This window comes from Emydura macquarii, unplaced genomic scaffold, assembly GCF_026122565.2.
Source record: "Emydura macquarii macquarii isolate MOO-44397 ecotype Brisbane River unplaced genomic scaffold, CSIRO-AGI_Emac_v2 contig_312, whole genome shotgun sequence".
NCBI classification, from domain to species: Eukaryota; Metazoa; Chordata; order Testudines; family Chelidae; genus Emydura; species Emydura macquarii.
In genome coordinates, this window is record NW_027130449.1 from 15,376,094 (window position 1) to 15,392,854 (window position 16,761).

The 16,761-nt window shown below is 49.5% G+C and overlaps 2 protein-coding genes across 2 annotated transcripts; both read right to left on the bottom strand.

Annotated features, from left to right (window-relative positions):
• Positions 1 to 62: 62 nt before the first annotated feature.
• H2AX (H2A.X variant histone) lies at positions 63 to 2,701 on the bottom strand. The gene has a single exon (XM_067566776.1). The coding sequence runs from the start codon at positions 2,484 to 2,486 to the stop codon at positions 2,055 to 2,057; it is 432 nt and encodes a 143-aa protein (XP_067422877.1). The 5' UTR covers positions 2,487 to 2,701; the 3' UTR covers positions 63 to 2,054.
• Positions 2,702 to 3,093: 392 nt separating this feature from the next.
• On the bottom strand, positions 3,094 to 9,354 carry DPAGT1 (dolichyl-phosphate N-acetylglucosaminephosphotransferase 1). Its single transcript, XM_067566765.1, has 10 exons — positions 9,342 to 9,354; positions 8,730 to 8,895; positions 7,929 to 8,049; positions 7,466 to 7,679; positions 6,705 to 6,851; positions 6,281 to 6,365; positions 5,670 to 5,858; positions 4,484 to 4,571; positions 3,916 to 4,071; positions 3,094 to 3,515 (listed from the first exon to the last, which is right to left on the bottom strand). Exons 2-10 carry the CDS (start codon positions 8,882 to 8,884, stop codon positions 3,450 to 3,452), a joined length of 1,221 nt encoding a protein of 406 aa, XP_067422866.1. The 5' UTR covers positions 8,885 to 8,895; positions 9,342 to 9,354; the 3' UTR covers positions 3,094 to 3,449.
• Between the last annotated feature and the right edge of the window lie 7,407 nt (positions 9,355 to 16,761).

A 16,761-nucleotide genomic window follows, 5' to 3' on the forward strand; every position in this document is an offset into this window, starting at 1 on the left:
CTTAGTCTATTCATCGCTAGATAGAATTAAGGTTAAGAGAGCACAGTGGTCTACAACTGCAACATAACATGAACTTTGCTTATAACACTTTAAAACAGTCGTCCACCCCCCAGGAGCTGCAATCAGAAGCAGGGGCCAAAGCTGGTCAGGGGCTGTGACCTGCTGCCCAGGCTGTGATGTGAAGAGGGACCAGGCTGTGGCTGGGAGCCTAGGCTGGTCTTGCAGCCCCGGGGGGGGGGCAGAGCCAAAGCACAATTGGGGTTAGGTAGTGCTTTCTCTCCAGTCAGTGGGGTTGGCGTAGGCACCACTGCAAACCCCCCCCCCCCCAAGCGAGGTTACTATGTGCCTGTGTAGGGGGTGCACCCCTGTGTGGGGACCTGTCTTAAAAACAGCTAAGTATACTTTGCTTATGGGAGGAATGGTTTGTGACCATTTAACTGCGGTAGTTTTTCTGGAGGCAGGGATGTATATATTAACACCATTTTTGACCACTGAACTAGAAGTATGATACTTAGAGCAATCCTACAAACAGGTGCAGGGATTCTCCATGGCAGCTTGAGCTGTGCATGAACCAGACATCAAATCAAAGAGGACTAAATTAAGAATTTAATCATTTTCTACTTTCAAATAACCAAACAAGCCTTTATATACAGATTAACTGTCCCCAAGTGAAAAACCCACAGTAGAAGCTTCTCCTATGCTATACTTCTAAACCCTAAAATGTAGAAGTGTGGCATAGTAACAACTGCTATAAAAACCCAGCCCATTGTTTCAACATCACTCTCTTGAGGAGGGAGAACTTGAACAGAAGACTTCAGTCTTGACTCATTAACCCTTTATATGTGATCAACTTTACCCATCTATCCTTCATTCAGTGAATGCCCATGGATCAAACTAGGAAAATGCATGGGTTTTGTACTGAGGGCTGTCCCTTTCAATGCTGTATGTACAAAACTGATTACTGAAATTCATTGGATTTACACTCCCCCCCTTTATTAATAGCTACATTTTCTGGAGTGCAGAGTTATACACGCTACTACAGCAGATTTAGCAGTGCCCAACCCACTTAAAGGACACAGCAGAAAGAGAAATGGCTGCTGTTTGTGCTAAACCTAGAATTGTCTTCCGTTTAATCCTGCAGGGGGTGTACTGAAATGGCAGCAGATGCTGCCTTGTGAAACGGAAGTTAAAGTAGGGCTTCAGTGCAACATCCCACCAATAGGTTGTAAAATTGTCTGAAGTAGTGCCACACATCAATTGAGTCACACCCCTGGCTGAGATAGATGAAAGGCCTCCAGCCATGTTTGAGAGCTGATGCAAAAGATGCCTCCCTTCCCCCCGCCTTAAAGTGAAGAAGCAAAAACAAAACATGTATATAGTGATGCAGTTCCACAGCTCAATTCTGTTATCAGCATGTCTTCTCCCTCCGTCCTCGGTACCATGCCAACGGCTACTCCGGACTCGGCTGGGGGATCAGTTTTCAGCTTCCCCAGCAAGGCTCGGGGGTGATACTTCAGGCTGTGAGCCCGAGCAGCGCCTGTCCCTGCCCCGGCAGCCTTACTGGGAGTTCGCACGGCTCAGGCAGGCAGCAGTCCCGTGGCACCAGCGACAGGCCGTGGAGACCCTGACTGCAGCGCAGCGCTGGAGAGAAAGCGGCAGCTTGCGCGGCCCCTGGCGCTGTCTCTGCTCTGCACCCCGCACGGCGCAGCGGAGGGGACAGCAACCCAGGGCTCAAAAAGCGTCCTCAGTCTCAGCCCGCGCCCGCGCTGCGCGGCACGTGCGCTCCCCGCCCCCCTTCGCGCACAAGGCAGCAGGGGCGGAGCGAGCCAGCGCGGTCCGCTGGCCGCCCTCTAACCCCCCTCCCTTCCCCCGCCGGCGAGCGAGCCCGCCCGCGGAAAAGCCCGAGTCCCGCTACCGGGCCGGGGCCGGGCGCTCCCGCCGCAGCAGCCGAGGCAGGATTCCCAGCTCCTTCCGCCGAGCCCTGTGGGGGCCCTGAAAAGGGCCTGGGTGGGGTGGGGTGGGGAGTCGGGCCGGGCCGGGCCGGGCCGGCCGGCCTAGTACTCCTGCGAGGGCTGGCTGCTGCCCTTCTTGCCGCTCTTGGCCGGCCCGGCTCCGCCGCCCGCCGCCTTCTTGGGCAGCAGCACGGCCTGGATGTTGGGCAGGACGCCGCCCTGCGCGATGGTGACGCCGCCCAGCAGCTTGTTGAGCTCCTCGTCGTTGCGCACGGCGAGCTGCAGGTGGCGCGGGATGATGCGCGTCTTCTTGTTGTCGCGCGCCGCGTTGCCCGCCAGCTCCAGGATCTCGGCCGTCAGGTACTCCAGCACCGCCGCCAGGTAGACCGGGGCGCCCGCGCCCACCCGCTCCGCGTAGTGCCCGCGCCGCAGCAGCCGGTGCACGCGCCCCACCGGGAACTGCAGCCCGGCGCGGGACGAGCGAGACTTGGCCTTGGCCCGCGCCTTGCCGCCGCCCTTACCGCGGCCGGACATGGCGCCAGGCGGCGTGGGCAGCCCGAGCCCCGCTGCTCCGCCCGCGCTCCGCGCTCAGCCGCGGGCCGGCAGCCGGCAGTGCGGGGATGTGCTGCGAGGGCCCGGCCCGGCCCGGCCCGTCACACACGCGGTGCACGCCGCGCTCCGAGGCACACGCTGCACAGCTCGGTGCGCACTCGCAGTCACACTCCGTCCGTCCGTCCGTCCGGCTCGGCTCTGCGGCCACTTTCTTTATAGCCCGTCTCTGGAGCCCCTCCCCCACCCCCTGGCCCCGGACACTGACGCTGCGCTTTGCCAGTGGCTGGCCCCTCACACTAAGGCCCGTCCTGATTGGTCAGCTGTACGATCCGGCAGGGTGATTGGCTGCTACGTTAGGCCAATCGGAAGGCAGGGCGCCAAATTCAAGCGTGGCGCCCCCGCCAATAACGGACTGGAGAAGCCTCGCTTTCGCTCGCGCTCGCGCTCCTTCCCCACGAGCCCCGGGCCGCGCGCGGCCTTTCCCTGCCCCGGCTCGGGCTGCAGCCGGCGATGGTACAGGGCAGGCCCCGCGCTGGGGTGAAGTGAGCCTAGGATCCAGGCTACTATTCTACAGCTATAGGGGGGGCAGGGCAGCCTAGGGCCTGTCTCCCCAGCCCCCTCCTCCAGCCCCTCGGACAAAGATTCACCTCAGCTTTGTGCACGGGCTATGGGCTGTGCTGCTTCTGCCCAGCCATGCTGGTGTCTGGTGTCTGCGCGGCCCTGAGGCTCCCGTGACCGCCACACACGTCTCAGACCCGATGTCTCTGCCCCAGCGAAGCACAGACAAAAATGCAGCAGCCAAACCTCAGTGTCAGTCTTTACTCACAGTGGGACAGGGCTGTATTCACAGGGACAGGAGCATCACTGCAGCCCTTGGGAAGGGAATCAAAGAGAGTCCAAGCTGGAGCAGGAGGTTCTGGCATTGCCCTTGCCCTGGACGCTCAGTCACACATCGTAGAACAAGCGTACTAGCTGGTACCGGATCAGAAATGCAGTGCTGCTGCCCAGCACCTACAGAGGGAAAACAAGGACGAGAATTGTAATCTGGCTGTGCTGAATGCTTCACAGAGGGCTATGAAGACAAGGTCCCTGTCTCAAACAGCTTACGTGGTACTACTGTACATGAACAACCTCCGTAAGCAATACAGGCGTTCATTCAAAATATTTCCATGTCTCTCCTTACAGGGGAGGTTGGGTGGGAATGAAACGATTGGGCAAGGTTCTTCTCTGAGGAGCAGTATGGATATAGCAGAGCCATAGCTACCCGCAGGGAGGTGAGTAGCAAGCTAATTGGTGGGATTTAAGGGGGAGAAGTACAGGGTGGAATCAAATGTTTCCCAAGCCTGAAAATTTTAGTGTGGACCTACATCCACTGTGGAGTAGGTCCTCACTGAGGAAGTGTTTGCCTGACCTGGATGAGCAGCAGCAGGACAGTGAGGGTTTGCTCGGGGGTTGGTCCAATGAGTTTTATAACAAAGTTAATGAGCGTCATGTTATTGCACTCTGTGTATTCTTCATCTTCATCCAGTCCCTGTCTCACATCCACAATACGTATGGTCTCTGATACCTGGGGAAGAGAAGTGTTAAGCACCATTTAATTGGATGCATTAGGTGTTACTACTTTCTTAGAATCTAGTATGGTGCAGGCAGATGTGTTGCAAGCTTCTTCCACAAAACCCTGCCAGCAATACCATCTGCTGTTCCAGTCCTAGGTTGTGATCAAAAGCTCACTGAAATCAATGGAAAGACAGATCAGATCGCTGGCGATCACTGCTAGTCATGCTTCATTTTTCAGATTTTAGTGATGTGGACAAGTGTCTACCAGGGATTGGGATGAGGCAGGCTACACTGAACTTGTTTCCTTTTACCCAGGACTTGACTCCGCGTGCCCAGAGGCATGGGGGAGAATGCGCTGCCACCAATTCCCTAGTGTGTGGTTGCTATCTGAAGGCAAATTTTACTTCTCTTCCTGAGGTTACCTTTAGAATATACATTCCCAGTGCTGAAAGACTTTTGGTTTTGAATTTGAAGTAGCTCATCTCCAGCTTCCCTGTATCAGGATTGAGCCTGAAAAGAATGTTGAAATATTAGTCCAACTGCAGCAAAGAGGCAGCTTAATCCCTCTATAAAGCAGAGACAGGGATTGTTTAAAAAGTGGGCGGTGCAGACAGCTGGAGTAATCCTATGCATGTAACAGTCCTAGTAATGTTAGGAGCCACTCAAATAAGGCAGGGGCAGGAAAAACTTGTGGGGAGAAGGTTTAAGGAGCGGTGGTTAATTGGTTGTAGAAAGTTATAGTGATTTAAATACAAAGTAGAAAAACCACACACACAAAGAAGTACAGTCACTGCTATATTGCAAGAACGGTCAGGATCATGGGATAACAGCAACTCAACTATGGTATAAACACTTCAATCTCACCTGTGTGGTTAGGAACAGCTATTTTATAACATTATTAAGGAACAGTGTTGCAGCTCTGGTCTTTACAGGGCTGTAACATTATTTGCTAACATGGTTATAACTCAGTCTACAAACTATTACCCAAGCATATTAGGGGACAGCTACATTGTAACTAGATCCCCCACCATGGCTGATTTTACATCACAGACATTAACTTGGTCTGTCTGCATTAAATGATGCTAGTACTTAAATGCCTCATCAGGACTCTGCTGTTTCCATCTTCTGGGAACCAGCAGTTTACTAGGAAGGAAATTACTATTGCTGTTTGGCAGGAGACAGTTTTCTGCTGGGCTAAATTAACAGGGCACCAGCTCCTCTCTTATACCCAGCTGTTTGAAACAGGAAATGTTAACATTTTTGTTAAGTTTAAATGTTGTAGAAAACACTGGAAACCATAAAACCATGGCATCCACAATCTTCCTAGATCCACAGTTTTCTCCTGTCCTTAGGCAAGAAGAGGGCAGTTGTTGACAAGTGAAATTCCCCACAGTCCCAGTAAAGCCCTTGTCCCTGGGTGATGACTACGCTCTACATTTCACTTCTTATTCCCTCCTCCAGCAACAGCAGATGAGGCATGTATATTATCGTCCTCTAGGGACTCTGCAGACAACCCACACCCACTTCAAACCCTACACAAAGCCAGAGACAAAGGCACCTCCTTGTTCCGACTACATTTCATCTCACAGTCACTTACACGCTTGTTACCTGGGCAGCCGATGACGGGGGCAAGGAATGATGTGGAAGAGCTGAGGCAATGAGTAGAGGAAGTTGAACACTTGTGGGATGAAGAAGAGCAGCATCGTCTTACTGAAGTGCCCAAGGATCCCCACCACAGCAAAGGTCATACCAGCAAAATAGCAGAAGGTGTCACCTACAAACACACTGGATGGGTACCTGAAACGCATAGACAGAAAAAATAGGGATGGGGCATAGTATGAGTGTTGAAGATCAACTGTAGGAAAGTATGGCATTCACAATTTTACTGGAGGATTTTAAATCTAGTGCCTGGGCTATTTGTTGGAGAGATTATTAGTAAGCAGGGTATAGAAGGACAGATTGTCTTGTGATCAAGCCACAGAACTGGAAGTCAGACGTCCCCCTCTTATTCTGCAGTTTCTCTGGTGCAGTCCAAGGCTTCCGGTGGATTAATGCACCAGAATCTTTGTGCTCCAGCCAGAACATAGAAGATTTTGATCTGCCCTCCATTATTCTATTTGAGAGCTTGTGAATGTTTCATTACTTTCCTCTTCTCTACGTATAAGAGGGAGGGAGCCTTATGATACTCTGAACACTTGTTTATCCATGCAATCTCTTACCAGTTGTGGTAAAGCAGCCCCAGTGTAGTAAAGAAAAAGGGAATCATGAAGTAGAGAGAAAAAATGTGATCATCTTTATAATCTCCTGTGTAAAAGAGAAAACAAATTAATGACAATTCAGCATCAGCCACGGTGATCCAGAGGTATGTCTGAGAGTCAGGGATCTGACTGTGGATCTGTTCATGTTAGGTTTGTATACAGTGCATGTCAAGAAGGTATCCAAGGAGAGCCCTCAGGAGAGGGTTACACAAATACCCTGGACCAGATTCAAATGGGTGTCATAGTCCCACTTGGTACACAAGCATTGTCCTCATCTGAAGATCTGCTCATCTTTCTAGACAAACATTTCTAAGTACACGGATCTAGCTCCCTTGGATCTATGCACTGATTCTGAGCTCCTAAAAGGCGCATGCATTTTCCTTACCATTTAACTCAACAACATTGAACGTGATGATGGAGGCCGCTATCACCAGAGACTGTCCTGCCTCAAGTCCATTAATTCCAGCAAGAATGTTGATGGCATTGGTGCAAAATACTGCTAGCATGCCCATGTACACATAGTACAGGATACCTGCAGATCAGACAGAACGAAAGGCCTTCACATCCAAATTTTAAAGGGGTCTAGATTCAATTTAGTAATAACTAACACTTTGCCTTAATTACCACTATCTGATGATCACAGCAAATTTCACAATAGTTGAGTAATATACACCTTCCATACCCAAGAAGTTTGTATTACATACATACACGCACCAAACACAGATGTGGAAAAGAGGCAAAGACAGAGGAGGGGGCAGAGGTCACAAAAACAAGTCAGTGGCAAAGCTGGGAACAGAATCCAGGTCTTCAGATTCCTAGTTCTGTGCTTTGGTCAATTTTTCCATCCACATTTAAGCACCAACAGCACTTGGCACTCCATGAACTTAGAGCCTGATCCTGTAAAAGTGTTGAGTGCTTCTCTGAGCAAACCTGAGCAAATGATAAATCGCTGAACCAATAACTTGATAAGGCTATCAATCCACTTCTCAGTTAACACGGTCTATGTTCCAACCAATGATCTGCACTGGGAGGAACCCACAGCTGTGCCCAAATTGCCCCCTGCCATCCTCAGGAACTGTGGCTTGGGATCACCTTTTTCCCTTCTTGGCTAGCGTTAAGTTGATGATCTTGTGCTCCATCACTCACCCAAGTCCAAATGCATCCCCATCAACACCCGGAAGGGCTTGGGCACCACAATGGTTGTGTTCCCAAAGTTAGTAAAGTAGACCATAAGAAGAGGAAGGGAGGCCATGGTAGGAAGTAGCAGCTTGTGCCGCCAGCGCAGGTTCAGAACATCATCTGCAAAGCCCAGGAAGATCATGCAGCAGATGGCAAGAAGGGAGCCAATAAACTCTACAAACTGCAGAACAGAGAAATGACAGGACCATGGTTATTAGATACACCAGCCACAATCCTCCTATTCACATACCATAGGAAATCACATTTGGCTTTGAGACATGATGCATTTGAAAACCCACAACAAAATACAAGTGAATTTTACTCCAGGTCTTAACTACACACAAGCTATCCTCATTGAGACTTGCAGGTCCTCACCCTATGGTGGAGAGCTATACAGGCTTCAAAGAGCACTGTGTGGGGAGCCACTCACCTCATGGTGTGGAAATGCCTTGCACTGCTCCTCTACAAAACAGCTCAGAAAGGGCACAGGAATAAAGCAGAAAAGGATGATCAAGAACACAGCCCCACTGATCACACCTTGGGATTCAGGACTGAAACACAGAAGGAGGGGAGGTGGGGGAGAAGATTTATTAAGAACTTCACTGCGAGTCCTGCATAGCAGCATTGGTACTGCTACATTCTCACTGCTTCTTCACTGGAATGTCATAACACATGGAATATCCAACTATAATAGTGTAACACTTTGCGCCCAACACGCCTGATATCCAACAGCAACAAAGCTGTTAAACCTCACAATCAATTTTTAGCCTCTTAAAATTCATTATATGGTAGCCCAGCCACCAAAATAACATTCAGCTACGGACATAGCAGTTTCCCTTTACTGTACATCTGCATTTACTAAATTATCTTTCCTAGTGATTAGAATATAAGTTCTCTTGGTAAATGCCAGTGTCCAGGTTGCTGTTTAGCCAAGCAGCTTGTAAGTGACAGTAAAACAAATAAGATTATAAACAGAGATTGGGTTGAACCAGAATTTCAGATCCTAACCCACCCAAAATATGAGGAAGGTCAGAGGGCCAGAGCAGGAGAATCCCTCCCATTGATATAATTGCATCTTCATGAAGCACTACAGCAGCATAGCCCTTTCCCATCCTTAACTCATAGATTATGCTTTCTCTTTATTTTAGTCATTTTAAAATGTCAAGCAATTTCTCACTACCATGATTATTACCACAAAATAAAACTTAATGAATCAGAAGCTATTACTCACATGGGCTGTTTAGAAGTTTTGTTCAAGTCTATTCCAAAGAGCTTAGCAGCAATGAAATGATCCTTGAAGGCTGGGATCAGTGTCAGGGTGGCCACGAACCCCAGGAGAGCACCACAAAAATTAATCAGCAAGGGGATCACTGGTAACCCCCACATCTCAAAGACACCTTCGAGGAAAAAGAGGACTTTTAGGGGGGAAAAAAGCAGCAGCAGCAGCAGCAAAACTGGTCACCAGAGTCACTCAGTTGCTAAAGTCAATGTGCTCGCTCTATGTACGTGTGTATATTTACTGGCTACAGTATGCGGGTCTAGACGGACGTTCCACTCTTTGTATGGGGTGCACAGCTCCAGGATCAGCTGCATTCAAGTCTGGTTCTGAATTTGACTACTGATCCTCATAGCTTTACAAAAACGTAAATAACAATTGCCTCCCCTACTCCAGGAGAGCAGCGCTCCCCAGAGAACAACGTGTCTGGATGCTCTCCTCTAGGCTGGGCTAATCCCAGCTCCTTGCCTTCTGATGAAATATAAAATAATAAACTACGAAATAAATTCACGTTCAAACACTGAGCTTCTTCCCCTGTCCGGTTGGCTTAAAAAAACCCATACTAACCCGGAACTGGAAGCTTTTTCTGGGCCGGACTTCACTTCCCTGTAAATGTTTCCAGACGAGCTCTATATAACGTGACACCACCCGTCCTCTGGTCGCTCTCGAAGAGCGTGGCCGAGTACCGAACCGCCATGTTTAATACTGGCAAGGGCTGCTAATAAGCGCTGGTTAAGGCGTCTGACTAGAGCGCAGCTGGACCCGGACCCGGACCCAGACCCGAACTGCCTCCTTCACGAACGTTCAGAGGCTGGCCCGGCCTCGTCTAGAGCAAGGGATGACTCCTACTCGGCCTGGGGCATCTCACCAGATACAGCTGAGCTCAACGCCTGGGTCTGGGTTTACAGTGAAACGGCTGCGCGAGGTGAGACCCGACCAGGGCCGTCAAGGAATATTGGCCGCAATCTAAAGGCTGCCCGCGCTCCATTGCCCACATCAAAGATGGCTAACTGCGAGCGTCATATGGTCCCTGCCTGGTATGGCCTACGCGTCATCTGCCTCGTGATTGGATCCAGGCTCGGTGCACCTGCGCCAATGGCAATTCAGAGCCGCGGTGACGTGCCCATGAAATACAGAGGAGGGTGACTTCCGCTTTTGCGGGGCAGCAGTGCAGAGATTGTTCCTCCTGGCGCCATGCTAGGGGTCTGCCCAGGTTTCTCCGGAGTCGTTTCATGATCGCTTTGGGGGAGCCGATGAAGTGGCTCTTTGCTGCCTTGTAGTGTTATGCGGGTTTGCGTCACCCTGTTGTTGCACAGCCAGGGCAGTGCTGCAGTGGGTAACTGGTGTAATTATTAGTGCTACTGCAGCATTGCTCGTTTTGGTACCTGCTTGTTCTGCGGGGTTTTTGCAAGAAATCAGCGATGTATTTGTGTGTAGTCATTGTCATGCTGCCAGCCAATATCACCTGTCGTCTACCGAAATGGAGGGCACACCTGTTTCTCTGCAAGATGTATCTGATTTCCTAGGCCGTTCCTGGGAAGAGAGAGATGTCAAATGAGAGGGTTGGATGGGTAAAGTAGGAATTTGGAGGTATTCTCTTTAATATCCATTACTATTCCCCTTTCCTTTCTGATTTGTTCTGTTGAGTGTGTTATATAGACTACACTATGCTTAGAGCAGGATGAACACTGAATGTAGGTAAATGAATAACTTAATTCTCATGAATTTTTCAAATCCATAAATACACTGACAACTAAAAGATGGTATTTTCAAATATACTAAAAGAGTTAAAACTTTATCCTCAGAAAATCCTAGTCAAAGTTACTGCATATTGTACTTATTTTCAGTTCTCCACTAAATTCTCTCAATTCCTGGTACAGTCATAGATGATTAGGATTGGAAGGACCAACCCTCACTAAATCATTCCAGCCAGGACTTTGTCAAGCTGACCCTTAAAAACCTCTAAGGATGGAGATTCTGCTACCTCCCTAGGTAACCTATTCCAGTGCTTCACCACCCTCCTAGTGATAAAGTTTTCCTAATATCCAACCTAGACCTTCCCCACTGCAACTTGAGACCGTTGCTCCTTGTTCTGTCATCTACTACTACTGAGAACAGCCTAGCTCCATTCTTCCTGGAACCCACTTTCAGGTAGTTAAAGGTTGCTATCAAATCCCCCCTCATTCTTCTCTTCTGCAAGTTAAATAAGCCTCGTTTCCTCCGCTTCTCCTCCTAAGTCATATGCTCCACCCCCTAATCATTTTTGTTGCCCTCCGCTGGACTCTCTCCAATTTGTCCACCTCCTTTTTGTAGTTGGAGGCCCAAAACTGGACACAATACTCCAAATGTGGCCTCACCAATGCCGAATAGAGGGGAATGATCACTTCCTTCTATTTACTGGCAATGCTCCTATTAATGCAGCTCAATATGCCATTGGCCTTCTTGACAACCAGGGCACACCGCTGACTCATATCCAGTTTCTTATCCACTGTAACCCCCACGTCCTTTCCTACAGAACTGCTGCTTAGCCAGTCGGTCCCCAGTCTAGCTGTGCATAGGATTCTTCCATCCGAAGTGCAGGACTCTGCACTTGTCCTTGTTGAACCTCATCAGATTTTTTCTGGCCCAATCCTCCAATTTGTCTAGGTCACTCTGTATCCTATACCTAACCTCCAGTGTGTTTACCACTCTTCTCAGCTTAGTGTCCTCTACAAACTTACTGAGGGTGCAATCCACCCCATCCTTCAGATCACTAATGAAGATGTTGAACAAAACCAGCCGCAGCACTGACCCCTGGGCACTCCACTTGTGACCAGCTGCCAACTAGACATCGAGCTGTTGATCACTACCCATTGAGCCCAATGATCTAGCCAGCTTTCTATCCATCTTATAATCCATCCAACCCATACTTTACCTTGCTGATAAGAATATTGTGGGACACTGTATCAAATGTTTTGCTAAAGTCAAGTTATATCATGTCCACTGCTTTCCCCCCATCCACAGAGCCAGTCATCTCATCATAGAAAGCAATCAGATTGGTTAGGCATGACTTTCCCTTGGTGAATCCATGCTGACTGTTCCTGATCACCTTCCTCTCTTCCAAGTGCCTCAAAATGGATTTCTTTAGGACTTGCTCCATGATTTTTCTGGGGACTGAGGTGTGTGGCTGACCGGTCTGTAATTCCCCGGTTCCTCTTTCTTCTCTTTTTTGAAGCTGGGCACTATATTTGCCTTTTTCCAATCATCTGGGACCTCCCCCAATTGCCACAAGTTTTCAAAGATAATGGCCAATGGCTCTGCAATCACATCAGCCAATTCCCTCAGCTCCCTCAACCGGCCCCATGGACTTGTGCATGTTCAGTTTTACTAAATAGTCCTGAACCTGTTCTTTCAGCACTGAGGGCTGCTAACCTCCTCCCCATTCTGTGCTGCCCAGTGCAGTAGTCTGGGTGCTGACCTTGTCTGTGAAGACAGAGGCAAAAAAAGCACTGAGTACTTCAGCTTTTTCCACATCATCTGTCACTAGCTTGCCCCTCCCATTTTCTAAGGGACCCTCATTTTCCCTGACCTCCTTCTTGTTGGTAACATATCTGTAGAATCCCGTCTTGTTCCCCTTCATGTCCCTTGCTAGCTGCAACTCTGATTGTGCTTTGGCCTTCCTGATTTCACTCCTGCATGTTCGAGCAGTATTTTTATACTCTTCTCTAGTCATCTGTCAAAGCTTCCACTTCTTGTAAGTTTCCTTTTTCTGCTTAAGCTCACCAAAGACTTCTTTGTTAAGCCAACCTGGTTGCCTGCCATATCTGCTATTCTTTCTGCATTTTGGGATGGTTTGGTCCTGCGCCCACAATAAGGTTTCTTTAAAACCTTTAAAAGGTGGTTAAAAGTTGCCACCTTTGAGTTCTTTCCACTAGGCTAAGCTCTTCCCTTAAGAGACCATGATTAAAGATACAGTTCTGTCATGGAGGCTATGGATTTGTTGACTTTCTGGGACATCCATGACTTCTTCTGGGGCAGGGCTGGAGCAGCTGTCAGCCCTGGTGCTGCTGGAGAAGCAGCTGCTGAACAGCTGACTGGTGGCCATCTCCAGGGCCACTGAACAGATGCCCCTGGTCCCCCCAGAGCAGTGGTCCCTGGCCCGCCAGAATAATGGCTGGGGTTGGGTCAGCCCCCCAAGGGCTGGAGCAGCATTGGTCATCCCCTGCTGCAGGAGCAGTGGCGAGGCTGGAGCAGCTGCAAGCCCCGGCAGCACTCCATTTGTCCCTGGCCCTCCTCCAATCCCCCAAGGGGATTTTTAGTAAAAGTCAGGGATAGGTTGCAGGCTTCTGTGAATTTTTGTTTATTGCCCATGACCTATCCTTGACTTTTAATAAAAATACCCATGACAGAATCTTAACCTTAACCATGAAGCATCACAATTACATCAGCACTGTGTGATGACTTTTTACTAAAATTTCAAGATACTCTAACAGTGCATCATGACATGAAGTCCCAGAAATGACTTCAGGACCATCAATTTCCTGCAAATGGGACATGGAATTGTCCTGGTAATATTAAACTTCCTGTTACAGGGAAATGGAGCAAGGTCACTATATCCTTTGTGATGAAATATTTCCTTCACTGGTTTAAAATTTGCCTAAGATTCTTGTCATTTTATGACCCTTGTTCTCTTATTATAGGACTGTGTATAAAAGACTACAGCATCTTCTTTATTTGTTCAGCACCTAGCACTGTGGGGTCCCAGTTCATGACTAGGCCTGCTAAGTGCTATGGTAACAAATAATAAAACAACCCATGTGACGATGTGCCATGATTTTGTTTGTGATTCTAGCAGTTGTCAGAATTACTGGGCCCTGCTGCAGCAGGTTCCATGTTTGAATAATCAGAGTATTGCAGTAGGAATATACGACTGACCACAAGCAGTGAATATGGCTGAATGAGTCGGTAATAGTGATCATAATATAATTAAATTTAACATCCTTGGGGGGGAAGGGAATTCCAAAAAAGCCCACCACAGAAGCATTTAACTTCTTCTTCGAGTGCTTGCTCATGTCTATTCCATTCTAGGTGTGGGTGCACCTACGTGCATGGTTACTGGAATTTTGTTCACCTTAGCAGTATCTGTAGGGCCAGCTCCGGCAACTTCTAGCACCACACGCTTATGCTGCGGTATGTGAGGCACCACTGGCCCGCACCCCCTTAAGTTCCTTCTTGCTGCCCGTGATGCTTGCTGGAACTCCCCTCTGACTTGTAATTGCAATCATCCTTAGTATTCTTTTGTAGTTAGGCTTCCTTATACTCCTTTGTTTTGTTAATATAGTTGTAATAATTATACTGAGGCCTGGTCTACACTTACCGGCAAATTCAGTGGCAGTCAACAGGAGATATGCAAGCTACATAGAATAGCTTGTGTATCTTCCGTTGACTTCCTAAAGTCCGTTCTGCGTGCTGTCTCCACTACGCTGCACCAACAGGAAATGTGTTCCCATCGACGCAGTGTTACTCTTTTTCCAGGGGTGGATTTATTAAATTGACTTCTTGATCAATTGAGCGGAACAATTTATCTGACGGCAGCAAATTTGCCGCTGTCAGTGAAGATGTACCCTTAGTGTACATAGTTTTTAGTAAGTAGTTAGTTAAGGGCTCTCGCCTGCTAGTAGAGCATGCCCAATCCCCAGGCTTCAAACTCTGTGTGGCCTGTAACAAGCCCTTCCCACTTAGTGACCCCCCATGACAGCTGTTTGAAGTGTCTGGGGGAAGTGCACAGAAAAGACAAGTGCACTATTTGGAAGAGTTTGAAAGCCAGAATGAGGAAGGACAGGGACATTCGGCTGAAAGTCCAGCTAAAGGAGGCTGCATTAAGGCCACCCTCGGAGTCCTCTTGGGCCGATTCGGGGTTGAGTGTGTCAGCCTTGGTGCAGAGTGCGCCGCCTGCACTGAGTGCCTCCTGGCACCGCCCCGTATCACCTGCATCGAGGCAGAGGAAGAAGCACCGGGCAGAGAGAGGCTGCTCCCCAGCTCCCAAGAAGACCAAGAAAGGGGATCTGGGCACAAGACCCTTGTCAAGCCAGTTACCCGCACTGGGGACTCACGTTCTGAGTTCCTCATCGAGAGACCTGCCCCAGTTCCATCGACGCCTGAGGCGTTTCAGGCAGCAAGGGACCTCATGGCCCTACCATTGCCTTCCACATCAGGTCCTCGGCACCAGAGTAGGTGATGGTACTGGTCTTTAGGGGAAAGCCCCCAATGGGCCTCCATAGTGCTCACACCACTCCCCCCTACCATGCCATTGCTTGATGTCCCTGGTACTGAGGTTGCCGGTGCAAAGGAGGTCCCCCTGTGCCTTTGGCACCGTTCATCGAGATCCTGTTCATGATCTCCCCCGTTGGCATGCACGCACAGTCAGAGCAGCACCGATTGTGCTCCCGGCACCAATTGTGCTCCTCGACTCCCCGGTACCAATCCGCAATGTCTCAGCACTGATCTGGGGATTCTCAACGGCGATCCCCATCTTTGCACTGTAATCACGAGTGGCGCTTGTCGGAGAACAACCAACCCCGTGGCTCGAGGCACTGGTCCTCTGCCCCGAGGCATCACTCCCTGGTACCATGGCACAGGCAGGCAGCAGACTTGACAGCCCCACCTGGGTCACCCAGGACAGAGTCCCGTTCCTCGGCATCGGAAGGTGAACTTAGCCCCGAGCCAACCAGACACCATCACAAGACTCATAAAGGCAGGGCTGTACCCTCCACATCGGGCTGGCCAATGGCTAATTCATTGGCCTTATTGGAACCCGTGGGGTTTCTCCATGGCACTAGGTCCCTGCTTATACCACTCTTCACCTAAGCGCTCGGCGCTACCGCCAGCACATGAGGAATCTCAGGACTTGGAATCGGACCGCAGTTCCGAGCCTTGGGCATCCACATCAGCCAAGGCTCAAGAAAGATGGTTGCCTCCTCCTCCCCCAGTCTTGCCCTCATCCTCATCATCCCTGGATGAGGCAGTTATGGCAGAACCCTTGGTACCTCTGGACAACTTCAGGGTGCATCAGGAGCTCCTCAAAAGGATGGTGTCCAACCTGGGCATAGAGGCGGAGGAGCTCAAAGACACCTCTGACTCCCTTTTTGACATACTAGCAGCTGTGGGGCCGGTCCAGGTCGTGCTGCCAGTACATGACGGAGTACTCAGTGTAGTCAAGGCCCTGCAGCAAACTCCATCCTTGTTGCCACCAATATAAAAAATGGCTGAGAAAAAGTATTATGTATACTGTATTATGTATATATATCCGAATATCTATTCACTCACATCCCCCCACCCCCACTCCAGGATCCTTTGTGATGGCCACAGCCAATGAGAGGGACCAGCAGGGCCAACCAGGATCCACCCCAAAGAACAAAGATGCAAAGTGGCTGGACATATTTGGTCAAAAATGTATTTTTACAGTTAGCTTATAATTCAGAATAGCCAACCAACAAGCCCTCCTGGGGAAGTACAATTTCAACAATTGGAGTTCGCTGGCTAATTTTATTGAGCTGCTACCTCAGGACCATTGCCAGAATTTCGCCACCATATTGGAGGAGGGGAAGGCAGTGGCCAGGGCAGCCCTTCAGGTATCTCTAGATGTGGCGGATTTGGCAGCATGCTTTATGGCCTTCACCATATCCATGCACAGGTGCTCATGACCATAGGTGTGCACAGCACATTTCATTAGGGTGTGCACCCAGGGAATTTTCATTATCTGGGGTGTCAAATTCAATTCCACCGGCGGGCCACATTTGAATTACCCACCAGCGGAATTCTCGCTGCGTCCTAGTCTCTGCCGAGAAATGCTCACAGCTCCTTCTTTTTCGGCAGCAGCTTGCTGTGTCTTGCCGTCTGCTGGGAACTCGCGCACCCTCCACTCTTTCGGTGGCAGCTGTACCCATGGGCCATATGTTTGAAACTCCTGCATTAGGGTGTGCCTGGGCACGCCCGGCATGCACACCTA